The following is a 25,922-nucleotide window of genomic DNA, read 5'->3' on the forward strand; positions in this document are numbered from 1 at the left end:
TCCATACGCCAGTTGTAGCCATAGTGGATTATACACCGTTTTACATAGACAATCAGCATGAAACCTTTTGTGTTCAGTAGATCACATTCATATGATAGAGCAACATTCATTTACTCTTCCAAATTGATTCAAAACATAAGAAAAACAATTCATTTTCCTTATAATTTTAACTCCCATACACCTAATTTAGCCAGGGCACTCCTAATTTGGCCACTCTCATTAGAAATCAATGCAATTGGCCAATTTAGGAACCGAAGTTAAATCTCTGGCCGAAACTGGTTTCGTTGGCCTATATTGACCAACGGTATTTTCAAGGCGAAAAAATGGTTTTAGCTCAGTTTTGATATTTTACACACATAATATGGATTGAAATCTTGCATTTGACATATTTGTAGTATAAATACGGCTTCCCATTTAATTTTTATTGACATTTTCTCTTAGGCTGGCCAAAACCGGTGCTTTTACCCTACCATTGGTTAAAGATTTTGGGACTTCGGAAACTTTGTTCAACACCATAATAATCATCATGTTTCAATTCCTGTATTTTCCGGTTGCTGTAGAATAATGAGATTTCGCGTGCTCAACATATCCGCCGTTACTAGTATGGCTTCGCTTCCATCGGTCGTTTGAATGACTCTAGGAATCTGCTGCGTTTCGGACATTAATGGTGTTGCCACTGTGATGGTAACTTGACCGCATTCTTCAACAGACAAGATCTGCTGCGTATTCGCTGACTCAATGGTAGACAAATTGCTATCTCGTCGAGTTTGTTCTCGTGATGATGCCGAAAGTTTCAGGTGACAAGCTCGATCAGCAAACTCTGCTTTGTGCACCTTCTTGTGGATGACCAGATGTCTCAGTCTGTTGAATCGTCGCCCACAAAATTCACAATTAAATCGTTTTTCTGTGGAGTGAACAGCTCGGTGGCCATAGTAGGTGGACGAGGTTTTGAATGTTTTCGCACACACTTCACATTTGTAGGGCCGTTTTCCGGTGTGTGTATTCTCGTGATCGATGAAATCCCTGAATTGACCAATGCGAAGCCCGCAGTAGCTGCATTGGTAGCGTTTGCGATGCTTCCTCATATGTGAATGATAGGCAGAAGCGTTTGGCAAAAGCTTGTTGCATGCTTTGCAATAATGATCTTTGTTCCCTTCATTCGATTGCACTATTCCAACATGTCGGATAGGATTTTCTTTGGAATTTGTGGATGGTTCTGGATCGTGAGTAGTAAGATGTCGCTTCAATTCTTTGTCTGACCCAAAAAGTTCTTCACACAGTGAACATCGAAATGGCTTTTCAGTACCATGCAAGCGACGTTTATGGACGACCAGATTGGATATCCGATTGAAGGAGATTGGACAGAATGGACACTTATTCGGTTTTTCCTTAGTGTGAATCCGCATATGCAGCTTAAGTTCATAACTAGAGGAAAGTTGTTTCCCACATAGTTGACATTTCATTGATTCGGGATTTGTGTGGATCTGAAAAAGGTGGAAATTGATAAAATACCCAAGGTGTTTCAAGCATTAAAATAACGTTATAAGCTTAATTTTTGGTTGCTGAATCCATCACCGTTTTCTTAAAAATCATATCACGTCATGTTTAAAGTTATTAGCTGTTAAAAATACAATATCATCGATTTCAGACAACTTGCTTACAAGTTTACCAGCTTTTGTGCTGGTTTATGTGCTTTATTTAGCGTTGTTTAAATTTAGCGCAATACCTTATTTCGCGCAATAGGACTTTCCCCATGATAGCATTATATCGTCGAATAGAGCGTTAAGTGCTTGGTGGTTACTTGGGAACCATTGCAATTACCATTATTTTGCAATTTCCGAAAATTTGTGTGCCACCTTAAACAGTTGCGTTAGGCAAATGCGTTGCGTAATGAGTCATTATATAACAGAAATAAGATATACTACATAATTTAGTCGATATACTAAGATAAGATATACTACATAATAGGACGTTTCGTGACTGACTGATGTTTTGATCTTTTGGTAATGTACTGTATGTTTAAATGAAAGAATCGGCGAGTATTGTAAGTTGCATGCATGTTGAAAAACTCGATTACATCAATATTCAATCATTTCCTATATCGATATTTAGGTCCTTTTAGATGTTACCAAAAAAAACGTAATTAATCATAGTTTTATTTTGACTAAAATCAAAATTTGGTTCAACTTTGACGACCAGTAGCGACTATTGTGACGAGCTAGAACATTGATGAGAGCGGCATTGAATTCAGCAACTCCAAATTCCATGTAAAATGTCAACATAATGTGATCTTTGGGACACACGAAAACATAATATAATATTGTTCCGCTGTGTAAATGATGAATCTTACCTTGAAGTGGTGCTGATGGCCTCGTAATGATTGGGAAATCTTTCCACAAACTTCACACGTAAATGGACCTCGGTTTTCATGACTGTTTTGTTCGTGCAAAAGCCGTGTACCGTAATTGGAGAATCTCACATCGCAAGTACGACATTTTAACGGTTTTTGATGCATAAGTAGATGCTTATTCAGCGAAGCCAGCGTCTTGATGGTCACTGTCTCCGATATGCATCGATCGCAGTGAAACGGTAACATGTCTGCATGGATGGTCAAATGTCGTTCAAATTCTTCACTCGAATCATGTTCTTTATCACAGATAAAACATCTATGTTTGCTATTCTTCAACTTTTGCGCTATTTCTCGAACATTTTTTCGTTCGGCGCGCTCTTGTACTGTTCTTGAGCGGTCCTTCTGAATCCTCAGAGGGTTGCGATTAGTTCCGACCTCGTTTTCAACATCAATGTGTTCATCTATTTCTAGAAACTCCACTTCACCATCTTCTGATTGATCAAGATATTCTTCTTCGAATATTTGTGAGTCTTCATCATGATTTAACATTTCCGATTCATTTGTCTGTTGTTTGAATTGATCTGCTGGATCTTCTCTTGGACGATACACCTTAGAATCATACTTCTGCAATAAAGTTTCAAACTGTGACCATTCGAGAAGTTTCATATCGTGATCAAGAATCCATCTGAGACTCTCATCAGCTTGCTTGACATCTTTCAAAAACAGTTTAATTTTCATGTCGTCATACACTTTTATGCTATTTTCTATCCGAATGGCGCTGTCAGCATCTTGTTCTGTAATGTTATAAAAATGTAACACATTAGCGCTCTCATAATAGTGCCAATTATCTGTGGTCATATTTTCCGATACACGCTGTCGAAAATTGTCGAAACCAAGAATCATTTCTTTCATGACATTATCTGCAGGATCGATGTGTTCCTCATTCAAATAATGCTTGTCGTCGTTTTTGAAATTTTCTAATGCATCCAATTTAGCTGTACCCCTTTTTGGTCGACCTCGCTTAACAACTGGTCCCTGCTTTGCGCTCTTACTAAATATCGATGGAACTGCATCCGGTTTCAGTTTAGCCGGCTTGTCGTAGCGCAAAATGTCTTCCGGTTGGAAGTGATTTATACAGATGCTTGCCGTGCTGCCTGGTTGCCAGCTAGGGTCCCTGTTCAGTGCAGTGATCCAAAGGTCTCGCAGGTGTTTGTCTTCCGGAAACTTGAAAGTGCTGATAGTAGATTGGCCTCGTCGTAGCACTGCATCGTAGTTGGAGCTGCATTTCGGCACACAACATTTCCGTCCCATGTTTTATCTAAAAAAAAAATAGAGAAAATCTATGCCGTCAAGTTGTTCCTTGGGCACTGTAGTAGTGTTAATAGGAAACAACTATTTCAATTTATTTGCAGAACCACCAGCCTTTGAAGGTTGGTACATCTTTAGAATTTCAAGAGTAAACCTTGGATGAAATATTGCTGAAGAAATTCCTAGAAAAAATTCTGGAGGAACTTCATGAGAAATCCCAGTTTGAATATATTGAGGAATTTCTGGAAGACTTCTTAATAGATTTCAACGAATAATCCCTGGGGCAATTCCTGGGAGTAACAGTGAATAAATTTTTGAATGTATCCATATGGAAATCAACGCATGAATGTTTGTAGGGTTTGTTGGAAAAGTCTCTGGACGTTTTTTTTTTAAATTCTGAAATAAAGCTTTGAGGACTTTCTTGGAAAAGCCGTTGGAAGTTCTCCTAGAGTAAAAACTAGAGATATCGGAAAAAAAAAAATCTGGCAGAATTCCTGTGATAGTTTCTAGGAACATTTTTAGAGTAATTTCTGTAGATATTACTTAAAAGTATTACCTGGAGCAAAATCTGTAGAAATTCCTCGAAGCTTTCCTTGAAAAATCGGTTGCAGATTTTCTTTCTAACAGTTTCTCTCCTAGAAGAATCAGTAGGAAAAATATCTGGAAGAAATCCTATGATAGTTTCTGGGAATTTTTTTAGAGTATTCTCTGTGGAGTACTAAACGTAGCTTTAGCAAAGATTGCCTGGAACAAAATCTATAGAAATTCTTCTAAACTGCCTGTATTGGTTATGGTTAGAATACTCAGCGAAATTGCTATATTTGGTGATGTGTGTAAAAGTTCGATATTTGTCTTGCTACTTGAGTACCCCTAACCGAAACAAAGTGTTAGTTGTACTAATCGAGTTAGAGATTGAACAAAGGCTGAGCATTCTAACCATAACCACTACACTGGCCTCGTGGCAAAATTTCCGCAAAAATTGATAGTAGACTCCCTAGAACGTATGGACCGATGCACGAGTTCACTAATTTGACGTTTGAGCGGTGCCGAATTCACTGGTTCCCATGGTCACATAAATAACTCGGCACCGCAAAAACGTCAAATAGTGAACCCGTGCATAGTTCCATTTTGAAAGTATTCCTAAAAGTGTTCAAGAGGAAATCTCTGGAGAAATCACTAGAATAATTTCTTTGTTTTTCCTCGAAAATTCTAAGAAGGCATTATGTTATGGACGTTGTTTGTTGTATATTAACTAAACTATTTTTAAAATTTAAATATTTGCTATATGGTGAAGCCATTTGTAAACTAAATTTTATCTTGAACCAAAGCACAAACGCCATAACCGAAATATTAAACAACGGTGCACTTTTTATTCTAGATTTATTCACTTGTAGCTATCTACCAGAGCTTAAAAAAGCTTAACCTTTCGGTCGTCGCGCGAATTTTTGTTACGCGAGTAGTTGCGCGTTTTACTTTGTACAACACCCTTGGTTTTGCGAATATCTTAGGAGCCTGACTATTTAGAAGAATGGCGTCTTCGGCAAAGTTGTTCAGTAGCTAAAGGGCTATCATTGATCGAGTTATTTAATTATAAATTTTGTCACTATGTGACGTTAGTGAGCATGAAACACTTGTTTTGTGAATCTCAGCATCTTGATCACTCAGAAAGGTGGCATATTCGTTGAAGTTGTTCAGTAGCTCAAATGCTTTCATTGTTTACTCCTTGAAGTTCGAGATTAGCTAAAATAATGATAGCTCTTAAGCTACGTTTCAAGTTTGTCGAAAATGCCATCTTTCTAAAAGGTCAGGATCCTGAAGTATCCGCAAAATAAAAGGTTTATGCCGCCTGGTGGCAACATTTTTAATCAACTAGCTCGAACAATGATAGTCCTTAACTTACTGAACAACTAAGCCGAAGATGCCGTCCTTCCAAATGGTCAGGATCCTGAAGTATCTGCAGAACAAAAGTAAAAGTTCCATGCCCACTAGTGGCACCGTAAGACAAGACGTGTCAGGTCAAACTACAAAAACGAAACCAATTTGCCTGTCAAAAAAGACCACTTTCTAATTGGATGTTTTGGCAATAGACTACTTCCACATCGTTGAGTTGAATTGCAATAGGGCACTTTGTAGTTTTCATCAAAAGTTTGAAATATTATCAAGAAATATATTCATTTTAAATTTATTCACATTCGATGTTAAGTTTACCCAATGTGCTCGAACAATGCTAAAATGAATAAAAAATACTTAATTGAAAACAATACCGGGTACCCCGGTTGGTTTGACCACATTTAATCTGAACACTAAAAAACTGTACCCCGCTAATTTGCACATCGTTCAGATTAAAAATGGCTCAAACGTCATTTAGCTCATGGAACGGAGTAAAGTGAGATGGAACCCTGAGGAACGGAACGCAGAATCAAAACAAAACAGTGAAAGAGGTAACCAGAAACACGTTTCTAGGGTGACTTGATGTTCAAATTAAAAATGAACCCCGATGGTTTGCATGAGGTACGGTTCAAATTAGCGGGGGTGCACGGAATGGAAATTGTGACCATTTTTCTCAAAACGTTTTAATTCTAAACCAGATTTTTAAATAAGCTTGTATCCTCTATTGCTCTGGATGAATGGAACGTGCCAGAAACAACCAAATTATGATCCTTGATATTTGAAATTGTTCACAAGATTTGCTTAAAAAGGATACTGGTAGCACTGGGTTTTGTATCGTCAAGGTTATTGACTGAAAAACAACGGGGCAGTCTTAGTTGAGCTGTCATGTCCTGTCCTAGGTGGCACCTAGCGGTCAAATTCCGAATTAAATGAGAAACCATCAGATAGCGCTCCAACTCCAGAGCTATACTGTAAACAAAAACTATCAAGTATTGTTCTTAAGAAGATTCTTGAGGAATACATTGGTGTCGATAGATATCTTTGTTGTAAAATAATAGCATATCAATTACAACTGTTTTACAAAGTACAACAGCGCGACAGCCCGAATGTTAAATTCATTTTCGTTCGTAAAAACTCAGAAAAAAAACTTGCAAAAAAGGCTGTTTGAAGTTCTTTAAGAATCCCTGGAGTGTTTTTGATAGAAATCATTGGAGAAATACTTGAATAAACCCTTGAAGTGAGTCCTGAAGAGATCTTTGGAGACGTTCTGGACAAATGTCTCGGAAAATATTCAGAAGGGGTCCAAGTAGTAATACCTGAAACTATTTCTTTAGAGAATTAGTGGTGGACTAAAACCCGTACAGAATCTAAATCCGTCTATATCATACAAATACTTGGCGTTTTATATGAAGTGGACGGATTTACATTCATTTCTTAGGTGTTCGGGTTTTGATCCCGCACGTTAATTAACAGAAAAATACGAACAAATTCATTTAACCAACACTCAAAGGAATGCTTAGAGAAATTTTCAGAAATATATGTAGTAATTCATGAAAAAAAAATCATGAAGCTTTCGCTGAAAAATTCAGAATGATTATCCTATCAAAACGACCCCTGCGGGATATCTGTAGAAATCCCTGGATGAACACTTGAAAATTTTGTTGATTTTCTAAAGGAATTATTGGTGGAATCTCAAGAAAAAAAATCATGGAGTTCATAAAAAACCCGTTGTTGACCACATCGGGGCATCACTGTACTCGACCGTGTGTTCACATTGAAGTGAGAAGTGAGAAGCGGGTCACGGTGTATTTCGTAGAACAAATTTTTTACAAAAAAATAGGTAAGTCTGAAACTTCGCCACAATAAAGTCCAAGTCTCTTGCGTTCATTTGCTGCAAAAACCAAAAAAATCGGTCGGGGGGTCTAGAGTATTTTTTTTATTGATTTCGAGGAATTTGCACATATGTTTGTACTTGCGTATATCTCGGATCAAAATTTAAAAATGTTTGAGAATCTATTCTCCCATTTGTTATTTGCCATCCTAACTATAACAACAAAGTTCTGTGAAATTTTCAGCTTTCTACGAGGTGATTTAAAGGTGATTTAAATGCCCAAAGACAATGTAGGCTTACGTGGAAATTACTATGAAGAAATTTTGAGATATGTTCCAAACACGCTTGTAATGTAATGTACAAACACGCTTGTACTGTAAGTACAAACTTATTATCCCATTGTAAAAACTCATTTTTCAAACTATCATAAAGAAACTTGTTGAAGAGAGAAATTCAATCCGACGGATAGCAGAAGAGATATGCATGAGTTTGTTTGCAATTATTAAGATTTATATGAGATTATAGCCCTGTAAATATGTACAAAAATCACAAACAAAATTATCTCAAAGGGATTTGTTTCTTCAGCAACATCTTTCATTAAGGTTTGAAGAATGATTTTTCAATATGTGATGATGAGTTTCTACTTACATTACAGTACTAGCGTATTTGGAACATTTCTCAAAATTTCTCCATAGTAATTTCCATATAAACCTACATTGTCTTAAGGCCACTTTCAAATCACCACCTAGAAAGCTGAAAATTTCACAGAACACTATTTTTATGATAAGGATGCTAAGTAGCATAGGATAGATTGGATTTTCAATTTTAAAGTTTGAATCGCTCTAATGTACATATGTTTGAATGTATATATAAATGAATGTACGTATGTATATCTGTAAGTAAATATTTAAGTATACTAGAAATACTGGAGAATGGATATTAGTCGAGATTTTAGTGCTTTGTTTTTTTTCAAATGCGACCGGTAATTTTATAAAACTGTTATCCATCTATTAGTATCCACCTATTATAATAACAAATAAAGCAACTATTTAAATTAAATTAAATCAAATTATCAAGATTTGTAATTTATGGTCAAGTATGTAATACATTTGAAAAGATTCCGGTATTTCACTTTTGTATCGCTGAGTAAAAAGAGAATTCTCGCATAATTTATAATCTCGTCCTAAAAGCCATAGGTGACCAAGTGTGTAACTTGTTATTACTGAGCAAACGAATGGATTTACACGTGATTTCACAATGCTACTATGAAGAGAAGATCCTCCTCTGTCTCCCAGCAGTGACAGTTTTTATTTTGGTCCGTTTATCTGCTTAATAACAACGAAACAACGAGCTACACACTCAGTTACCAATGGTTTTTAGGGTGAAGATACGTAGAAGCCAAACCTCGAATTTCCAAAAGCACAAGTCTAGAGAAGCAGACAACCGGTAATCACTGGTCACTCGCTGGTGGCGACCAATCAATAAAATGCTCGACGTAAAAGGTTGTCTGGTTCTCTAGATTTGTGCTCTTGAAAATTCGAGGTTTGACTTCGATGCATCTTCACCTTAGGACGAGATCATAAGTTATATAGAAATATTTCCTAATAACTTCTTACATCATAATGACCAATTTAAGTACGATTTTCAAGGGTTTTTGTAGGAAATATTTAAAATGATGCTTGAGACAGTTTTGCGATTATGCGTATGTCATATGTCATGTATGCTTTTTACAGCCCTTTTGACCAAGAACAACTTTAATTTCCATGCCAAGGTATGCAAATGGTTTAATCTTGCATTTTGTCCCGTATCTCCGTACGCTCAACGCAATGTGCGTCGGTGCAAAAACACATATCCATAAATACTTTACACAAAATAAAAAAAAATGTTCTGGACCCCCCGACCGATTTTTTTGATTTTGGTCTCAAATGAAAGAGCAAAGTCTAATTATTTTTAGTTTGAAATTTCAGACTTACCTATTTTTTTGTAATAAAGTTGCTCCACAAAGACACCGTGGGGTAATTGAGAAGGCAATATTCACGCGTATTTCGCGCAGCCGTGCGATAAAAATAAAAACAAAAATAGGAATCGATGCAAATCAAAACAAAAACAAAAATTTGCATTCTTTAGTTACTGGCTGTTCAGTGAATTTGGAAATTTGAGTCAAAAACGTTAAAATCGTGGCATCTGCAGCATAAACTCGCTAGTGTAAGTTTAAATTAGTGGCGGAGAGCTTGCACACGTAAACTAGTAAGTTTGAATACTTAAAATATCATTAAATGTTATAAATCAACCAACTTGATTCACGCAGGCTGCACTACACGATTGTTAGATTTGTGGAAGAAGAAGGCAAAAGTGATCATTCGAAAGATAATTGGGAAATCCCAGATCAAAAAGATCGTGAGTAAAGTAAAATAAATACGAATATTTCATTTGATTAGTATTCAATCATATCTATAGGTGCAGGAAGTGATCGCGGTTGTATAGAGAATATCGCAAGAGGAGAAGAAAACTATTTCTTGTAAGTTTGTTATAATTTATTAAGAACCAAAAAATAACTCAATATACTTTTCCAGTTTGAGCTGACCATTAAAGGCTGCTACGAGAAAAATAGTATTTCTGTACCGATTCCGAACATTCTCAAAAAGAAATATCGGACGTAACCTCGAAAGCGATGTCGGATGTTGGAGAGATGACGATGACGGCCTGTGGAGCCTGCGGAACGACTTCCGAAGTGGACGAGCGGATGATTGGCTGCGACAACTGCGACCGCTGGTTCCATACGCGGTGTGTTGGCGTTACGGCTGCAGCGGAGAAGGAGAGCAAGTGGTTCTGTCCGGCCACCGAGTGTCAGCAGCAGTACAGTGAGTACTTGAAGAAAGTAGAGAGGGAGGAAAGGAAGAAGAAGAGTAAGAAAAATAAAGCGTTAGGGGATGATTCCGATAGATCTAGTATTAAGTCAGCTAGGTCAGTCAATATTCCCGGTTCCGAGTTGGAAAAACGTTTGAAAGAGTTAGAAGAGGAACAGCAGGCTAAAGAGAGGGAAATGGAGATCGAAATGATCCTGTTAGAGAAGCGAATGGAGATGGAAAGGGCCTTGAAGGAAAAGAAGATGATGTTGGAGAACGCTATCCGGGCAAAGCAGCGGGAGGAGGAAAATAAGCTTATGGAGAGGGCTTTAGCGGATGAGAAGAATCACTTGGCGGAGTTGAAGAAGATGCGTGACTCGTTCGAAGTGAAAATGAGTAGTGTGCAGAGAGAAATGAAGCAGTTGCAAACGAAGCGAGAAGGAAGTGAGAAGAAGGAAAAGGTTCTGGGAACGCCTCTCAGGAACCCGGAAGTAACGGTACCGAAGCAGTTGGAGAATAAGAAGAAGGAAGAAGAGCTGGCGCGTTCGTATCGTTGCGAGGAAGAATTGGACGACAGTGAGGACGACTCCGATGACGAAGAAGAAGAAGACTCCAACTCGGAAGAAGAAGAAAGTGAGGAAGATAGTTCAGAAGAAGAAGAAGAAGAAGAAGAAGTGCTGATGAAGAAAGGCAAGAACGCGAAGCCGAAAGCGAAGAAAGTGGTCGCAAACGGGCTGGGGCAGCAGCGCAGCGTGCCGACAAAAATGCAGATGGCAGCGAGAAATGGAGTGACGAAAAAGCTACCGGTGTTCACCGGCAGACCGGAGGAGTGGCCGCTGTTTATCGGTTCGTACGAGGCATCCACCGAGGCGTGCGGATTTACGGACATCGAAAATCTAGTGCGTCTTCAGGAAAGCTTGAAAGGACCAGCGTTGGAAAGTGTTCGAGGGCAGCTACTTTTTCCGAAAAGCGTTCCGAAAGTTATTAGCAAACTTCGGCAGCTGTATGGTCGTCCAGAGCAACTACTTCAATGTCATCTGGAGAAAGTGCGCAAGCTAGAGCCACCGAAAGCTGACAAGTTGGCGACCTTCATTCCTTTCGGGACAGCGGTGGAGCAGCTCTGCGAGCATTTGGAGGCAGCGGGCTTAAAGCAACACCTGGTGAATCCATTGTTGGTGCAGGACCTCGTGGATAAGCTACCGGCCGGCGATAAGCGTGAATGGGTACGATACAAGAAGAGGAAGAAGACCGTCACCCTTCGTACCTTCACCAACTTTCTGTCGGGTATCGTCACCGAGGCATGTGAGGCTAACGTGTCCGTCGAGTTCAAGACGGAGGTGAAGCAAGGTAGCTCCGGCTTCGGAAAAGGGAGAGGCAAGGAGAGAGGTGCTGTCTACAACCACAGCGCCACAGAGTCGGTCGTAAAGGAGCCGGCGACAATGGTGCCCAACAAGAAGGCGTGCAAGGTGTGCAAACGCACGGATCATCGCTTGAGATTCTGCCAGGATTTCAGGAGCATGACGCCGGCTGATCGCGTTAACTTCGTGCGGAAGTGGAGGCTTTGTGACGTGTGCCTGAATGATCACGGTAATGCGGAGTGTAAATTCAGGATGCGCTGCACGATTGGTGGTTGTACGGAAAGGCATAATCCGTTGCTGCATGTTGGGTCCGGAATGGTAGTGATGAACGCGCACATCCGGCTGAACAGCAGCATAATGTTCCGGATGATTCCCGTTACGTTGTACTTCCGAGAGAAATCCCTTACCACATTGGCGTTTTTGGACGAGGGAGCGTCTGTTACTATGGTGGAGAAGGCACTGGCAGATCAGTTGGGTGCAGAGGGCATCCGGCAGAAGCTCGAGATTAGGTGGACCGGAGACGTAGCCCGCGTCGAGAAGGACTCGAAGCGAATCAGCCTGAAGATATCGGCTGTAGGAAGTCCGAATCAGCTGCTGATGAATGAAGTGTGTACCGTAGGAGAATTGGCTCTGCCGGAACAGTCGTTAGATGCTCGAGCGATGTCTCAGCGTTACGAACACCTCCGGGATTTACCGGTTACACCGTATAAGAGAAATCGTCCGAGAATTCTGATCGGGTTGAATAATCTGCATACGATGGCGCCGATCGATGCAAGGTTAGGCGGACCTGGAGAACCGATAGCAGTCAAATCACCGTTGGGATGGACCATATACGGTCCAAACCGTGGAGCAGAATCGACTAATGCTCATGTTGTCGGTTACCACGGTGAAGTCACCAACGAACAGATTCACGACCTCATCAAGAGTCAGTATGCGTTGGAGGAATCGGTAATTTGTAAGGTGAAGGAGTTCGAAGAAGACAAAAGAGCCCGAGAAATCCTGGAGACGACGACCGTTAGAGTTGGAGATCGGTTTGAAACCGGATTGTTATGGAAGGCCGATGATCCACAGTTTCCAGACAGCTATCCGATGGCCCTGCGTCGGAGCAAGCAGTTGGAGATTAAGCTTGGTAAAAATCCGGCACTCAGAGAGAGCGTGCATAAGCAGATCGAGGAGTACCAGTGCAAAGGGTATGCACATCTGGCGACACCAGAGGAACTCGCCAACGCCAATCCCAACAAAGTGTGGTACATACCGTTGGACGTCGTGGTGAATCCATTGAAAGGGAAGGTTCGCTTAGTGTGGGACGGCCGTGCTTCTGCGAATGGAGTGTCGCTGAATTCGCAGCTTATGAAGGGGCCTGACATGCTGGCATCGCTGCCCGCGGTGATAAACCGGTTCCGAGAACGGCGAATCGGATTTGGTGGGGACATCAAGGAAATGTACCATCAAATTAGGATAAGAGAGGAGGACAAGCAAGCTCAGCGTTTCCTGTTTCGAGCGGCGGAGAGCGAGCCACCAAAAGTCTACGTGATGGACGTAGCCACGTTTGGCTCAACGTGTTCGCCGTGCTCAGCGCAGTTTGTCAAAAATAAGAATGCGATGGAGTACGCGGTGGAGTATCCAGAAGCGGCAGAAGCGATCGTGAAAAAGCACTATGTGGATGATTACTACGATAGCGTCGATACGGAGGAGGAGGCTATTCGCCGAGCCAGTGAGGTGAAGCTGGTTCATTCGAAAGGTGGGTTCGAAATCAGGAACTGGGTTTCGAATTCGGCACAAGTGCTCCGAAGCCTCGGAGAGCAGAAAGTGGACCAAGCGGTTCATTTCAACCAGGACAAGGAGTCAGGTAGCGAAAGAGTGCTCGGAATTATTTGGAACTCGAAGCAAGACACGTTTTCGTTTTCCACTGAGCACCGTGATGGTGTAAAAGAGTATTTGCGAGGTGACAAGATCCCCACAAAGCGAATCGTTCTAAGCTGCGTGATGGGATTCTTCGATCCGCTTGGGTTATTAGCCCCATTCACCGTCCACGGGAAGATATTAGTGCAGGAGTTGTGGCGGACCGGTTGTGACTGGGACGAAAAAATAGAAGGCGAATGCTTAGAAAGCTGGAAGCGGTGGATGAGCCTGCTGTCTGCTGTGGAAGCGCTGCGTATACCCAGAAGGTACTTCGGAGATCTCTACTCTTCTTCTCTCCGATCGATAGAGCTGCACATCTTCACTGACGCAAGCGAGTGCGCATACGGAGCTGTGGCATATTTTCGAGTGGCTGTGGGTGATCACGTCCGGTGTTCTATGGTGATGGCCAGATCCAAGGTGGCACCTCTGAAGCAGCAATCCATTCCAAGATTGGAGCTGATGGCGGCGGTACTAGGTGCGAAGCTGTTGACAACAGTAAAAACAAATCATTCGCTTACTGTTCATCGGCAGTACCTGTGGACGGACTCGCAAACCGTTCTCAGCTGGATTAGCTCGGATCAGCACAAGTATAAACAGGCAGTAGCGTTCAAGATAGGCGAGATTCTGGAAAGTACCAGCGTAGCGGATTGGCGGTGGGTCCCGACCCGATGTAATATTGCGGACGTGTTGACGAAGTGGGGTGATGGTCCTCCCCTGGTGTCGGACAGCCAGTGGTTCAGGGGACCAGAATTTCTGTACGGAGCGGAGGAAGGATGGCCTGTTCCAAACATACCAACGGCAAACACGGTCGAGGAGATGAAGGCGCGTTTCCTTTTCCACGATGCAATTCGCGGTGGTCCGGTGATTGATGTGGAAGTTACCAATCGGTGGAAAAAGTTGGTGCGAATCACAGCTGCAGTGATACGGTTCGTTGGAAACTGCCGGCGAAAAGCTGGAGGAGAGCCAATTTGGACGATCAAAGCATCGGAGGTGCTAGTGAAGAAGATAAAAGCGGGAATGAAGGTAGTTCAGCAACCATTTCAGCAGAGTGAGTTCCAGAAGGCGGAGGTGGTGCTGTGGAAGCAAGCGCAGAGCGAAGGATTCCCGGACGAGCTGCATGCATTGAAGACGGAGCGCAATAAGGGAATGCAGGTACATATACTGAAGCGGAAGAGCGTGCTGTATCAGCTGAAGCCGATGTTAGATGAAGATGGGGTACTGCGAGTCGATGGGAGGCTGCAGCGAGCCGAGTACATGCCGTACGACAAGCGGTTCCCGATCATTTTGCCGAGGAATCACAGGATAACGGAGTTGGTCATCCAATGTTACCATGAAGCGTTCGGACATGCGAATAGGGAGACCGTTTTCAACGAGTTGAGGCAGAAGTTCCACATCCCAAAACTGCGAGCGGTGATCCGAAAGGTGGTAATCGAGTGTGCGTGGTGCAAAGTCCATCGTTGTTTACCGCAAGTCCCGCTGATGGCCTCGTTACCAGTGCAGCGGATAACACCGAGTCTGCGCCCTTTCAGTGCAGTTGGGGTAGATTACCTCGGACCAGTGACGGTAACAGTCGGCCGCCGAAGCGAGAAACGGTGGGTGGCGCTGTTTACCTGTTTAGCAGTTCGAGCAGTCCACCTCGAAGTAGTACACAGCCTGTCGACGCAGTCGTGCCTGATGGCGATTCGTCGGTTTGTGTGCAAACGTGGGATGCCGCAGGAGTTCTTCTCGGATAACGGGACAAACTTCGTAGGAGCCAGTAAAGAAATTGGTAGGAGCGTGAAGCAGGTAGACGAGGAGTGTGCTGAAGCCGTCATGTGTTCCACGACGAAGTGGAATTTCAACCCACCCGGGACCCCCCATATGGGCGGTATCTGGGAACGGATGGTGAGGTCAGTGAAGGAGGCGTTGAAGGCGTTCGACGATGGGCGGAAGTTGACGGACGAAGTGCTACAAACGACCCTTGCCGAGGCAGAGGACATGATAAACACCCGTCCTCTCACCTACATGTCGCAGGAGTCAGATGAGCAGGAAGCGATTACCCCAAATCACTTTTTGCGTGGGGCGGTCGTTGCAGAAGACTTGAAAGTAGATGGACCAGTCCAGCTGGGAGAAACGTTGCGGGATGTTTACCGACGTTCGCAGTATTTGGCGGACAAACTATGGCAGCGGTGGTATAAGGAGTATCTGCCGGGTATTAACCGGCGAACGAAATGGTGCGAAGAGCGGAGACCGTTAAATGTCGGCGACCTCGTGTTTGTAGTGGATGGGCAGAATCGGAAGAGCTGGATCCGAGGAATTGTTGAGAAGGTCATGGTAGCGGCAGATGGAAAAATCAGGCAGGCGGAAGTAAGAACCAGCAGGGGTGTGTTTCGCCGTGCAACGGCCAACCTTGCGGTGTTGGAGATTACTGATAGTAATTCCGGAGTAACCAATGGACAGTTACCGGATTTACGGGCTGGGGAGAGTTGACCACATCGGGGCATCACTGTACTCGACCGTGTGTTCACATTGAAGTGAGAAGTGAGAAGCGGGTAATTGAGAAGGCAATATTCACGCGTATTTCGCGCAGCCGTGCGATAAAAATAAAAACAAAAATAGGAATCGATGCAAATCAAAACAAAAACAAAAATTTGCATTCTTTAGTTTCTGGCTGTTCAGTGAATTTGGAAATTTGAGTCAAAAACGTTAAAATCGTGGCATCTGCAGCATAAATTCGCTAGTGTAAGTTTAAATTAGTGGCGGAGAGCTTGCACACGTAAACTAGTAAGTTTGAATACTTAAAATATCATTAAATGTTATAAATCAACCAACTTGATTCACGCAGGCTGCACTACACGATTGTTAGATTTGTGGAAGAAGAAGGCAAAAGTGATCATTCGAAAGATAATTGGGAAATCCCAGATCAAAAAGATCGTGAGTAAAGTAAAATAAATACGAATATTTCATTTGATTAGTATTCAATCATATCTATAGGATTATCGCAGGAAGTGATCGCGGTTGTATAGAGAATATCGCAAGAGGAGAAGAAAACTATTTCTTGTAAGTTTGTTATAATTTATTAAGAACCAAAAAATAACTCAATATACTTTTCCAGTTTGAGCTGACCATTAAAGGCTGCTACGAGAAAAATAGTATTTCTGTACCGATTCCGAACACCCGTGGTACACACACTTTTGAAAAACTTTTCGATAAATCCCTACAAAAAAATTGCGAGGAATCTTCGAAGAAATTATTTGCAAAAGACGGATTTTTTAGAGAAACCCGTAAAGAAATTTTTGAAGAATATCTTGGAAAACAGCTGAAGGAATTTTTAAAAGATTCCATAAAAAATTAGCGGGGTACCCGGATAAAAATCCTGAAAGACTTCTTTCAAGAATGTCTAGAAGAGTTCTTGATGGATTTCCATGGTATCCATAGAAAAAAATCATGGAAGAATTACTGGAGATTCCCTGAAGAAATCCCTGCGAAAAGTTCCTGACTGTATATTGCATATTATTGTCTGAAAATGATTATTTTTTATTTTTAAAGCATGTATCATTCCAAACATTTGAGTGACACTAAAAATTCTGAGAGCGGTAAACAAATGTTTCAAAAATATGGCATAATCTTGATCACTCTTACAAATGATATATATTTCGATTATTGATTTTTTTTGGTGATAATCGTAATAACATACACTAAATCACTTCTATTTTATATGAAGTATCAGGCGTTATCAGAATGCCGGCCTTTACCCTATTCATATGGAAATATATATGGGACGGATATGTAAAGATGGACAATGTTTGCATTTTTTACATACAGCGTTGGGTCAAATTTGTTGCGCTTCTATATGCGATGTTCTCGACTGTAAATTTTGGCACATATTCCATCAATAAAACTTGCCTGTTATTCTTGCTGCTTATGTTAATTCTTTCAGAAACGTTCTCACAATAATAGGTTTTGTAACTATAAACATAATTAAAAAACAATCAAAATTTCTAAGTATACCGCCAGAATCACTGTGAAGTGTTTTGATACATCATTCCACAGTCAACAATATACAACACTACTCCGACTGCTGTCAATTCGTTCGAAAAAGCTTTCGTTGTTTTCGTGATGCTGCATCTTATTCCCTTTTAGTGCTATTCGACCAATGTCGCATTAATATCGATCGCTTGTAAATGAAACTCGGCCCAACTGTCAAAAGCTACTTTAAGCAGGGTATGAAACTGCATCGTAGAAACGAAAACGATGTTTGAATCACGTGAAGTGCCCAATGCTATGGTGGAATATACGTTTAAATGTCTTATGTGTACTATTCAAAATTCTTCGATAAATATAAATGAACGTGTACTTATGATGAGCAATACGTGTACTGTATGATGAGATAAAAAAACTTCCATTTTCTAACAAAATTTTAAAAGATCCATTTTAAAATAAGAATATTAACTAAGATAATGCACTATTAATATGGCAGTACCATTCAAAATAGGTGTGGGGTTAGCGGTCGTATTTTTGAGCCCTTAAGGTTTTCGTCCCATATAATTTATCGCAGAGCATAACCAATTTAATGAATTGAGATAAAAATATTTGCATGGTAATGTATAGTCCAAAGTAAGTCTAAAATAACGGAATTGTGAAGCACTGTTTTTCATGTTTTTGGACACCCAAAGTATATATTTTGGACCTTTACATTCGATTCGAGACAAAGCCTAAGATATTGTTTGTTTATTATGCTTACGCATAGTCCAATTGAACAATGGAAAATTGTAGGAAATTTATCCTTTTAGCCTAGAAATTAAAAAAAAAGTTTTTGTTTACATTCGTAAAATTTCTGATGTCTTCAATTTTGTGTGTTACGTGTTGTACCGGTTGTGTGGATGAACCGACTGAATTTATTTAATTTTAGTCATAATAAAAATATTTTCCATGAGCAAACGCTTGATGCAAGGGTACAACAGTCCTAGATATCCAAATAACATGCAAACTGAGTTGGTCTTTTGATTTAAACTGACAAATTTGTTGAAAAATAACCCAGACGGTCAAAATATATAGAGGTCCAAAATATATTGGTTACCCTACGAGACGGTCATCTTTGGATTTCAAGCTGAAGAGCTGTCCATTAATTACTATGGTTTTAACTATTAGTTTTTGAAAATGCAGAATTAGAAAATAGTCATGAATAATGTTCAGAGTTTTATAAAGACAGACAAATTATAAACATATAATCCCTCTAGCACTAAACCGAATAGCGTCTTCCGCTTTTTTACTAGCGCTGTCTCTCCTGTACGTTGAACATAATGTCGGAAGTAGTGCGCTGTATAGATTATCAGATACTCTATACAGCGCACTACTTCCGACATTATGTTTAACGTACAGGAAAGGCAGCGCTATTGCTGAAATATTTCACAGAAATATGCCACTTAATTTCGAGGTATTGACGATCAATTGCAACTTAATTCAAACAACGATAAAAAAAACTTTAGATTCTGCAAATGGTAATAATTCCTTGAATCGAGGCCTTTGAAACTAGCTCAGTTCAATTTATTCACAACATTATTTGTTTGACTTCTTATGCTGGAATATGAGACTGAAAGAAAATAGTATTCGACATTATTGTAGGTACAGAATAGTGAATAAGATTTTTATAATAATAAATATTATATTTTGAACATTTTACAGTATAGCACATCTGCTTGACGCAAGCTCACTTTTTTATTTATATTTTTTTTTCACAAACAAGTACGCCAGCAACAAGCGAAGCACCGCAATTCCATAATTTGGGAAGCCCGGGATTAGCTTTTTTTCTGGCTTTACGTCCACACTGGGACAGAGCCTGCTTCTCAGCTTAGTGTTCTGTTCTTATGAGCTTTACCGCTACGGCTATCTGCCCCCCCCCCCCCCCCCCCCCCCCCGGGATTAGCGTATTCCATTTTATTTAAAGCTGAAAACTAGGAAAATCCGATAGCGGAATCCGATGTTTCTACTAAACCATTCATTACATTCAATGCTGGAAAAAAATGCATTTTTTATAGAAAGGTAGAATGAACTCCTCTCATTTCGGACATTTTCACAGATGAAAGAAAAATCGAATCCTCAAATTTTCCTCTAACACTTTCAGCTTCAGAATTTGCTTCTTCGCATTGGAAGCATGATGGTGACTGTCGTTCGACTCGAGGTCCAACCGCAATTTAGTTCACTATGGGTTGATTACAGACGATTTAGAAATTTTGAACACGGAAATCTTTGTTGTCGATTTCATCATAACAAACTAATTGCGCAATCAATGAATCCACCAACTTGATCATGATGATCATGACACAAGATAACTATAAGTATAACACACTGAATCCGTGTTGTGTGATGATCTATGCACCCCATAGGTTGACGCATTCGAATCTGAAAGGGAAAGCATTAGGAACTTATGAGGAAAAATTATGGAATCCTTGTTGTCGATTGATGAATCTATCCATAAAGCAAAACAAATGAATTTAATGTGTAATACACACGAAGTTTGTAAGACCATAACAAATCGATATTGACGTTCATGAAACGATCCATAATTCTTAACACACGGATCAAACGTGTGGTTTTTGCTTTTTTGTTTCTCAGGAATACCGTTTTGATTCATATTACGGACAGCTTCAAATTCCGAACACTCTACCTACTTTGTATGGGAAACATTTCACACGAAATGTTTCAATTTTAGCCGTTCAAAAGTTCTCACTTTCGAAGCTCGTTTCAATAACCATTTTTCATAGGTATCTAGGCAAATTTAGAATGCCCAACTACCTTAGACGTCTCTTTAGTGGTTTGATGATTTCAATTGATGATTCGATTTTTCTATTTATTATTTTCATAAGCTGTCCGGAATTCGAATCAAAGTGTCCGGAATATGAGGCAAAAGTGAGGAAGCGTCCAAAATAAGAATCACGAAAAGTCCTCACATATATTTTTTTACTTAAATTTATTCAAGTTGCAAAATCAAACTTTCCACCCAGCATTCGAAAGTTAAGTGGTTTAAAGGCTCGATAACGTCGAGGAATCATACATAATAATTTATTTCATATGCTTTCTGATGAGTTAAACTTCATTGAGGCCTTAAGTGTCCGTAATATGAATCAAAACGGTACATGAACATGTGCGGGGATTCGGTACCTGTGTATTGGGGTACTTTGCTCGGGACCAACAGCTTTACTTCTCCTCTGAAGGAAGTATTCACTATAAACGTTACCCCTTCCCAAATCAAAATCGTAAAACAAGTTTTTGGTTGTACAGTAATTTTTCGATTTTATCACTGCTCGTTTTAACCCCTCTACCGGCAGCTTCATTTTTTACCGCAATAAAAATATTCAAACCTTGATAACTTTTTTGTTTTTCAATGTTTTTGCACCAAGTTCTCAAAAAAACTCTTTTAGTTTAAGATTCCATGTCGATACTGTCATTGGTGATCTGGTTTGAAGGTGAAGATGAATCGAAGCCAAAGTTGAAAAAAGAAAATTTTTTCAAGAGCACGGATCTGGAGAACCAAACATCCGTTTGAGCTGAAAACCTTATCGATTGGTCACCACCAGTTAGTAACCAATCGATTAAGTTTTCAGCTTTAACGGATGTTTGGTTCTCCAGATCCGTGCTCTTGAAAATTTAAACTTTGGCTTCGATTCATCTTCACCTTAAAGATATTCTGATGTTCCTTGGGGGACCGACATTATCCATATAAAATGTCTTTAGCGGCCATTTTGTTTTACGTCAATTTATCAAAAAATAAAATGGGGGCTATACAAAGCTGAGTAATAAGGAGCTACTTTAGCTACTTTGAGAAAAAAAAAAATACAAATCGGTTTAGTTTTCTAGGAGATATATGAAAATTGATATTATGATTTTTTTTAGTTTTTAACATCTTTATTTGGCCAGTGTGGTACCAAACACATGAATGCTGATTACTCAAAGACGTATGCACCAAATTGCTCCATTTTTTCACAACATGCTCTCATTAATGTATTGTTCCGAAGAGTGAATATCCGCATACGATAAAAATTCTTTAGCCTGAGATATTTACGTGGGTTATAGCTACGCGTCGGTCACCCAAGAAATTTCGGAATATCTCAGGATCCAGTTGACCAATGATCAATATCGACACAGATTCCAAAAATAGAAGAGTTTTATAGAACTTGTAAAATAAATAGTCCAAAAATATCGAGGAACAAAAAAGAAATCGAGGTTTAAATATTTGTATTGCGGCAAAAATTGAAGTGCCGGTTAATATCGCTTCATTTTATCACTCTCGATTTTAGCACTGTTTTAGCAGGATTTTATCACGCCAAAACAATTGTATGACATTTATAAATTTTCATTGAACAATAACCCCAAACTACCAACATATATCTGTTTGATCCACCTCTCACGTGATTCAAATTTTATTCGCTCTATTTCTACAACATAAAGCTCAAATTTTGATGAAAATTAAATGGCAGAAAATAAACATTTTTATTATATCACGCTTTGCTATATCACCCCATGATATATCGTACACCCCCGCTAATTTGAACAGTACCTCATGCAAACTGTGGTGTATGTCACCCTTACACACCATGCTGTATACTGTAGCTCTCAATATGTAAAGAAGAATATTACAACTAAGCTGAAGTAAAAATAAATGAGACGAACTGTAGCTTGTCGGCTTTATACGTTGAACAATAAACATGTTTTTTATTATACGTCTCTTCACCCATAATTATCAGTTAATTCTATTTAAATCAAGTTGATTCGTTCATACAATGCTGAAATAATATAGATTAATCTGGCACAAACCATCGGATTCATTTTTAATTTGAACTTCTAGTCGCTCTACAAACAACAAGAAATCGTATTTCTGGTTACCCCTTTGGCTGTTTTGTTTTGATTCTGTGTTCTGTTCCATAGCGTTCCATTTCACTTTACTCCGTTCTATGAGCTGAATGACGTTTGAACCATTTTTAATCTGAACGATGTGCAAATTAGCGGGGTACAAATTAAAAAGTGTGATACCCGGTTATCGAGAAATTACTGTAAGTCATTAGTGATTTGATTGTTTATCAATAGTTTCATTATTAGACTAGTAAGAAGACTATTAAATAGTTAAACAATTAAATCAAATTTTGATTACTCGAATGAGACTTTAAGGTCATTCCAATATCTGCTTTACAATATTGAACCGAATTTTTTAATCTTGAATTCGTCAAAAAGTCGTTCCAGGTCTTCGGCGTGAGAGATTCTTGTTCTTACCACTACACCATGCTCTCCATTTAAGGCCCATTCACAAATTTCATAACGCTGAAGGGGGTGGGTGGGTGTCCTCAAGTTGTTACAGGTGATACACAATTTGTAGAACATTCATACAAAAAAGCGTTACGAGGGGGTAGGTGGGTGTCTAAAATGGCGATTTTCAGCGTTATGAAATTTGTGAATAAACTTTTACTGCGATATCCATCATTGCAATTTAAAAATATTCTTGATTTATAATTGATTTATCCCGTTTTATATTATGGAATTAAAAAAAATAAATCTTTCTTCCCAACCATACATTCAATAGATATCTTAGATTGTAAAAAATTCTAAAACAGTTTAAGCTGTAGATAGGTGCCTGATATGTGATATTAGTCATTTATGCTTCCATCGGTGAGCAACTGCTTCCAAACAAAAACAAATTCCAAGCCGGTGGTAGCGTTCGTATTTTAGAGTCAATATCAGTTTCCTGTGAATAAAATCGTGTATTTTAATAAAAATGGGTCGTAAGTGCAGTGTGGCTGAATGTGGATCCAATTACGAAAGCAGACTGCGATTGGGACGACATGCAACAAGCACCTTTAAATTTCCCGATGATCCGTCGATCCGCGAACAGTGGGTGGCAGCTGTGGCTAGACCGGACGGATGGCAGCCGAAGAAGACCTCCTGCATTTGCATGAATCACTTCCGCAAGGATGATTTTGAGAAGCTAAGTAAACCGGCTAAGCTAAAGCCGGATGCTGTGCCTACGCTATTTGGTACCGCTATGGCTGAGTATGAACCGATTAAGAAACCTAGCGGCCCTCCCGAAGAACTGAATATTGATTTCGAGAGCTTCTATGGACGGGTGCTGGAGAAAACAGAATTTTCCGGATGGCATTTTTACAAAAAGAAGCAAATAATACATTTTTACACCGTAAAGGATTCAGATCGAGACAGTGCCATTGAGATAGTGAACAGTATTAAGATATACGAGGATATGAAAATTAATGTATTCAATAAGGAAGTAAGGCTATCGGATGCAGTTGTTCGCCGTGTCCTCGGAAGAGATTTAAAGCTATGTCGTTGGTCGCAATTTGAAGCTCTTCTGAAAAAATACGAACTGAAATCTAAAGTCAGCGAGCCAGAGGAAAGCAATGATGTAGGCAAGAGGAACAAAAGACAAAAATCCAGAAACGACATTCAAATGGTAACGATTCCTGAGCATAATATCAAAAGTGAACCCACTGAAGATGATACTGATCTCTTGCAAAATGAAATGGAATTGGACATGGAGATTGTTAAAGAGGAAACAAATGTGCCTCAATCTGACGAAGACTCCGAACAAGAATCGGACCACTCTCCGGAGGAAAAAATGAACTTGTACGAAACACTGCGAATTCTTTCCGAAGCCAAGCATAAGTGTTTCATCTGTAATCGAGAACATGAGACAAGTGAACAGTACGATTACCATCTAACAGATCACATGGATATGCTTCCCTATGAATGCGATCGTTGCGTCACGGAGAAAGTTGTCATACGATCGTTGCCATCGTTGAATAAGCATTTTCTTATGCACCTCAAACCGTTGAAATGTCGAACCTGTGATGCCCGGTTTACTACCTACAAATCCAGATTGATCCACGAGAAAAGTTTCCACGTCGTGGCCGAACCACTTGCATGCGAAATTTGCAAGGAAACATTCCTTTCGCAGAAGCGACTCAACAAGCATATGAAGGTACCTAATATGATTTATTTGGTTCTAAATCGAGGGGAAGTGGTATCGAAACCTTGATGGTTTCATCTCATGTCTGTTAAGAAGACGATGAATTTAAGGTCAAACATATAAACGTAGTTTTTCATCTTTTTCATTTTCAGAATCACACGGAACTAGAATCGGTATCGTGTAAAATTTGTGAGAAGCAGTTTATCACCGCATACGATTTAGACTTACACACGAAGTCCGTTCATCCCAGCTCGGCGGCCTTCAATTACGAAGAGCTTTCCACTTTGGATCCGGACGTAACATTAGACTTTAACGCACCGTTGGAAAATGCCAACAAAAAACCGAAAAAAGACTTTTTCTGCATTCAATGCAATAAACATTTGGCCAATTCGAACAGCTACTATTCCCATATGCAGGGCCACCGGAAGCAGTTCCAGTGTGGCTACTGTGGTGTTCGAATTGCACGACTACGAGACTTCAGAGATCACGAAAACACCCACACCGGGAAACGGCCATACGAGTGCGATATCTGCAAGATGAGATTCATGGCCGCATCGACCTATTATGGTCATAAAGCAACACACAAGGGGGAGAAGAAGTTTGCCTGCGAAACTTGCGGACGTCAATTCTCTAGGAGGGAGCACATGGTCAGCCACGCCAACATACATAAGAAACTAACACGACGAGGACGTAAAGCGGCGAAGAAAGATGCTGAGACAACGGAGGCAGTACCGAATGATGAAGCGACGGCTCCTATGGATGAACCCTCACCAGATAATAATTTAGAGACTAACATCGAAACCAACGCCGAAGACGATGTAGGGCAAACTGAAATGGAAACATAATTACAATACGCTTCTCAATAAAACTTTTAAACGCATACCTACGCATTTTATTCCCTTATTAGTTTTATTAGAATAAAACTTGTATATCTTTTTTATATCTAGGTGTTTTGTGATAGATAACACTATCCTTCTAATTAAATTTTAAATTTTGACAAAACTAAATTATACTGTTATTAATACTTTGTTAACAACATGTTACATTCTATTTGCTGCAGTAGTTCAGGTAAATTGAAACCTGAACAAGGTAACTTACGTATTTTCGTCAGTTTTGTTTTTTGGCAACAACATGTGATATATGCTAAACATGTTGATGCACATTTTGAAATCGATAAGTTTAGGGAAACCATCCATGACGAAAAGAACAATGCTGCCGAAATGGTTCTTTTTATGGAGTATCGAGTGACGAATTGCTTCATTTGGTCAATTTGTTCCAATCTGTAACTAATGCATTAGAAAGCATCCACATAGTTGCCAGAACGTCTACCGAACGTATCCTATAATCGTACCAGGCCCGTTAATATTCCACAATACCCCGTAACACCTATGAAAGGTCGTATCTTTCTTAATTAGGTGTTCAATTAATCATCCCTTCCCATTCCTCAGCAAGACATCTCTCGACTGTTGAATGATGCGTCAATCTT

At 39.9% G+C, this 25,922-nt stretch overlaps 2 protein-coding genes and 2 long non-coding RNA genes across 8 annotated transcripts in view; 3 read left to right on the forward strand and 1 right to left on the reverse strand.

The window, feature by feature from the left end:
- Positions 1 to 25,316, forward strand: part of LOC5571168 (zinc finger protein 2 homolog) — a 51,513-nt gene extending 26,197 nt beyond the window's left edge. For 2 of the 3 annotated variants that reach the window (XM_021855021.1, XM_021855020.1), the window contains exon 5: positions 24,589 to 24,669. In XM_021855021.1, coding sequence (XP_021710713.1) covers positions 24,589 to 24,620 — 32 coding nt within the window. In that variant the 3' untranslated portion in view covers positions 24,621 to 24,669. Of the gene's footprint in view, positions 1 to 23,059; positions 24,449 to 24,588 lie in introns of those variants that run through there. The other variant, XM_001653442.2, reaches the window with a different exon arrangement.
- Positions 522 to 17,823, reverse strand: LOC5571174 (zinc finger protein 678). Of its 3 annotated transcripts, XM_021855019.1 has the most exons (4): positions 17,371 to 17,821; positions 3,403 to 3,668; positions 2,351 to 3,144; positions 522 to 1,484 (listed from the first exon to the last, which is right to left on the reverse strand). In XM_021855019.1, the coding sequence occupies exons 2-4, from the start codon at positions 3,659 to 3,661 to the stop codon at positions 525 to 527; spliced, it is 2,013 nt and encodes a 670-aa protein (XP_021710711.1). In that variant the 5' UTR covers positions 3,662 to 3,668; positions 17,371 to 17,821; the 3' UTR covers positions 522 to 524. The 3 variants fall into 3 exon arrangements, with proteins under 3 accessions (XP_021710711.1, XP_001653491.2, XP_021710710.1); XM_001653441.2 differs by having other exon boundaries at positions 2,351 to 3,668; positions 17,371 to 17,823; XM_021855018.1 differs by lacking the exon at positions 17,371 to 17,821 and adding an exon at positions 4,215 to 4,735 and having other exon boundaries at positions 2,351 to 3,668.
- On the forward strand, positions 9,324 to 9,763 carry LOC110679641. Its single transcript, XR_002502673.1, has 2 exons — positions 9,324 to 9,626; positions 9,688 to 9,763. It is a non-coding gene; the product is annotated as an uncharacterized LOC110679641 (long non-coding RNA).
- On the forward strand, positions 15,880 to 16,524 carry LOC110679640. Its single transcript, XR_002502672.1, has 3 exons — positions 15,880 to 16,248; positions 16,310 to 16,398; positions 16,459 to 16,524. It is a non-coding gene; the product is annotated as an uncharacterized LOC110679640 (long non-coding RNA).
- Positions 25,317 to 25,922: the final 606 nt, after the last annotated feature.

The sequence above is a fragment of the Aedes aegypti genome, chromosome 3 (genome assembly GCF_002204515.2).
Source record: "Aedes aegypti strain LVP_AGWG chromosome 3, AaegL5.0 Primary Assembly, whole genome shotgun sequence".
In the NCBI taxonomy this organism is placed as follows: Eukaryota; Metazoa; Arthropoda; class Insecta; order Diptera; family Culicidae; genus Aedes; species Aedes aegypti.

Excerpts from the sequence above, each read along its gene's own strand:
- LOC5571174 (XM_001653441.2), bottom strand. The coding sequence starts at position 3,661 with ATGGGACGGAAATGTTGTGTGCCGAAATGCAGCTCCAACTACGATGCA. Across the intron at positions 1,485-2,350 it reads GCCATCAGCACCACTTCAAG|ATCCACACAAATCCCGAATC; the intron begins GTAAGATTCATC and ends CACCTTTTTCAG.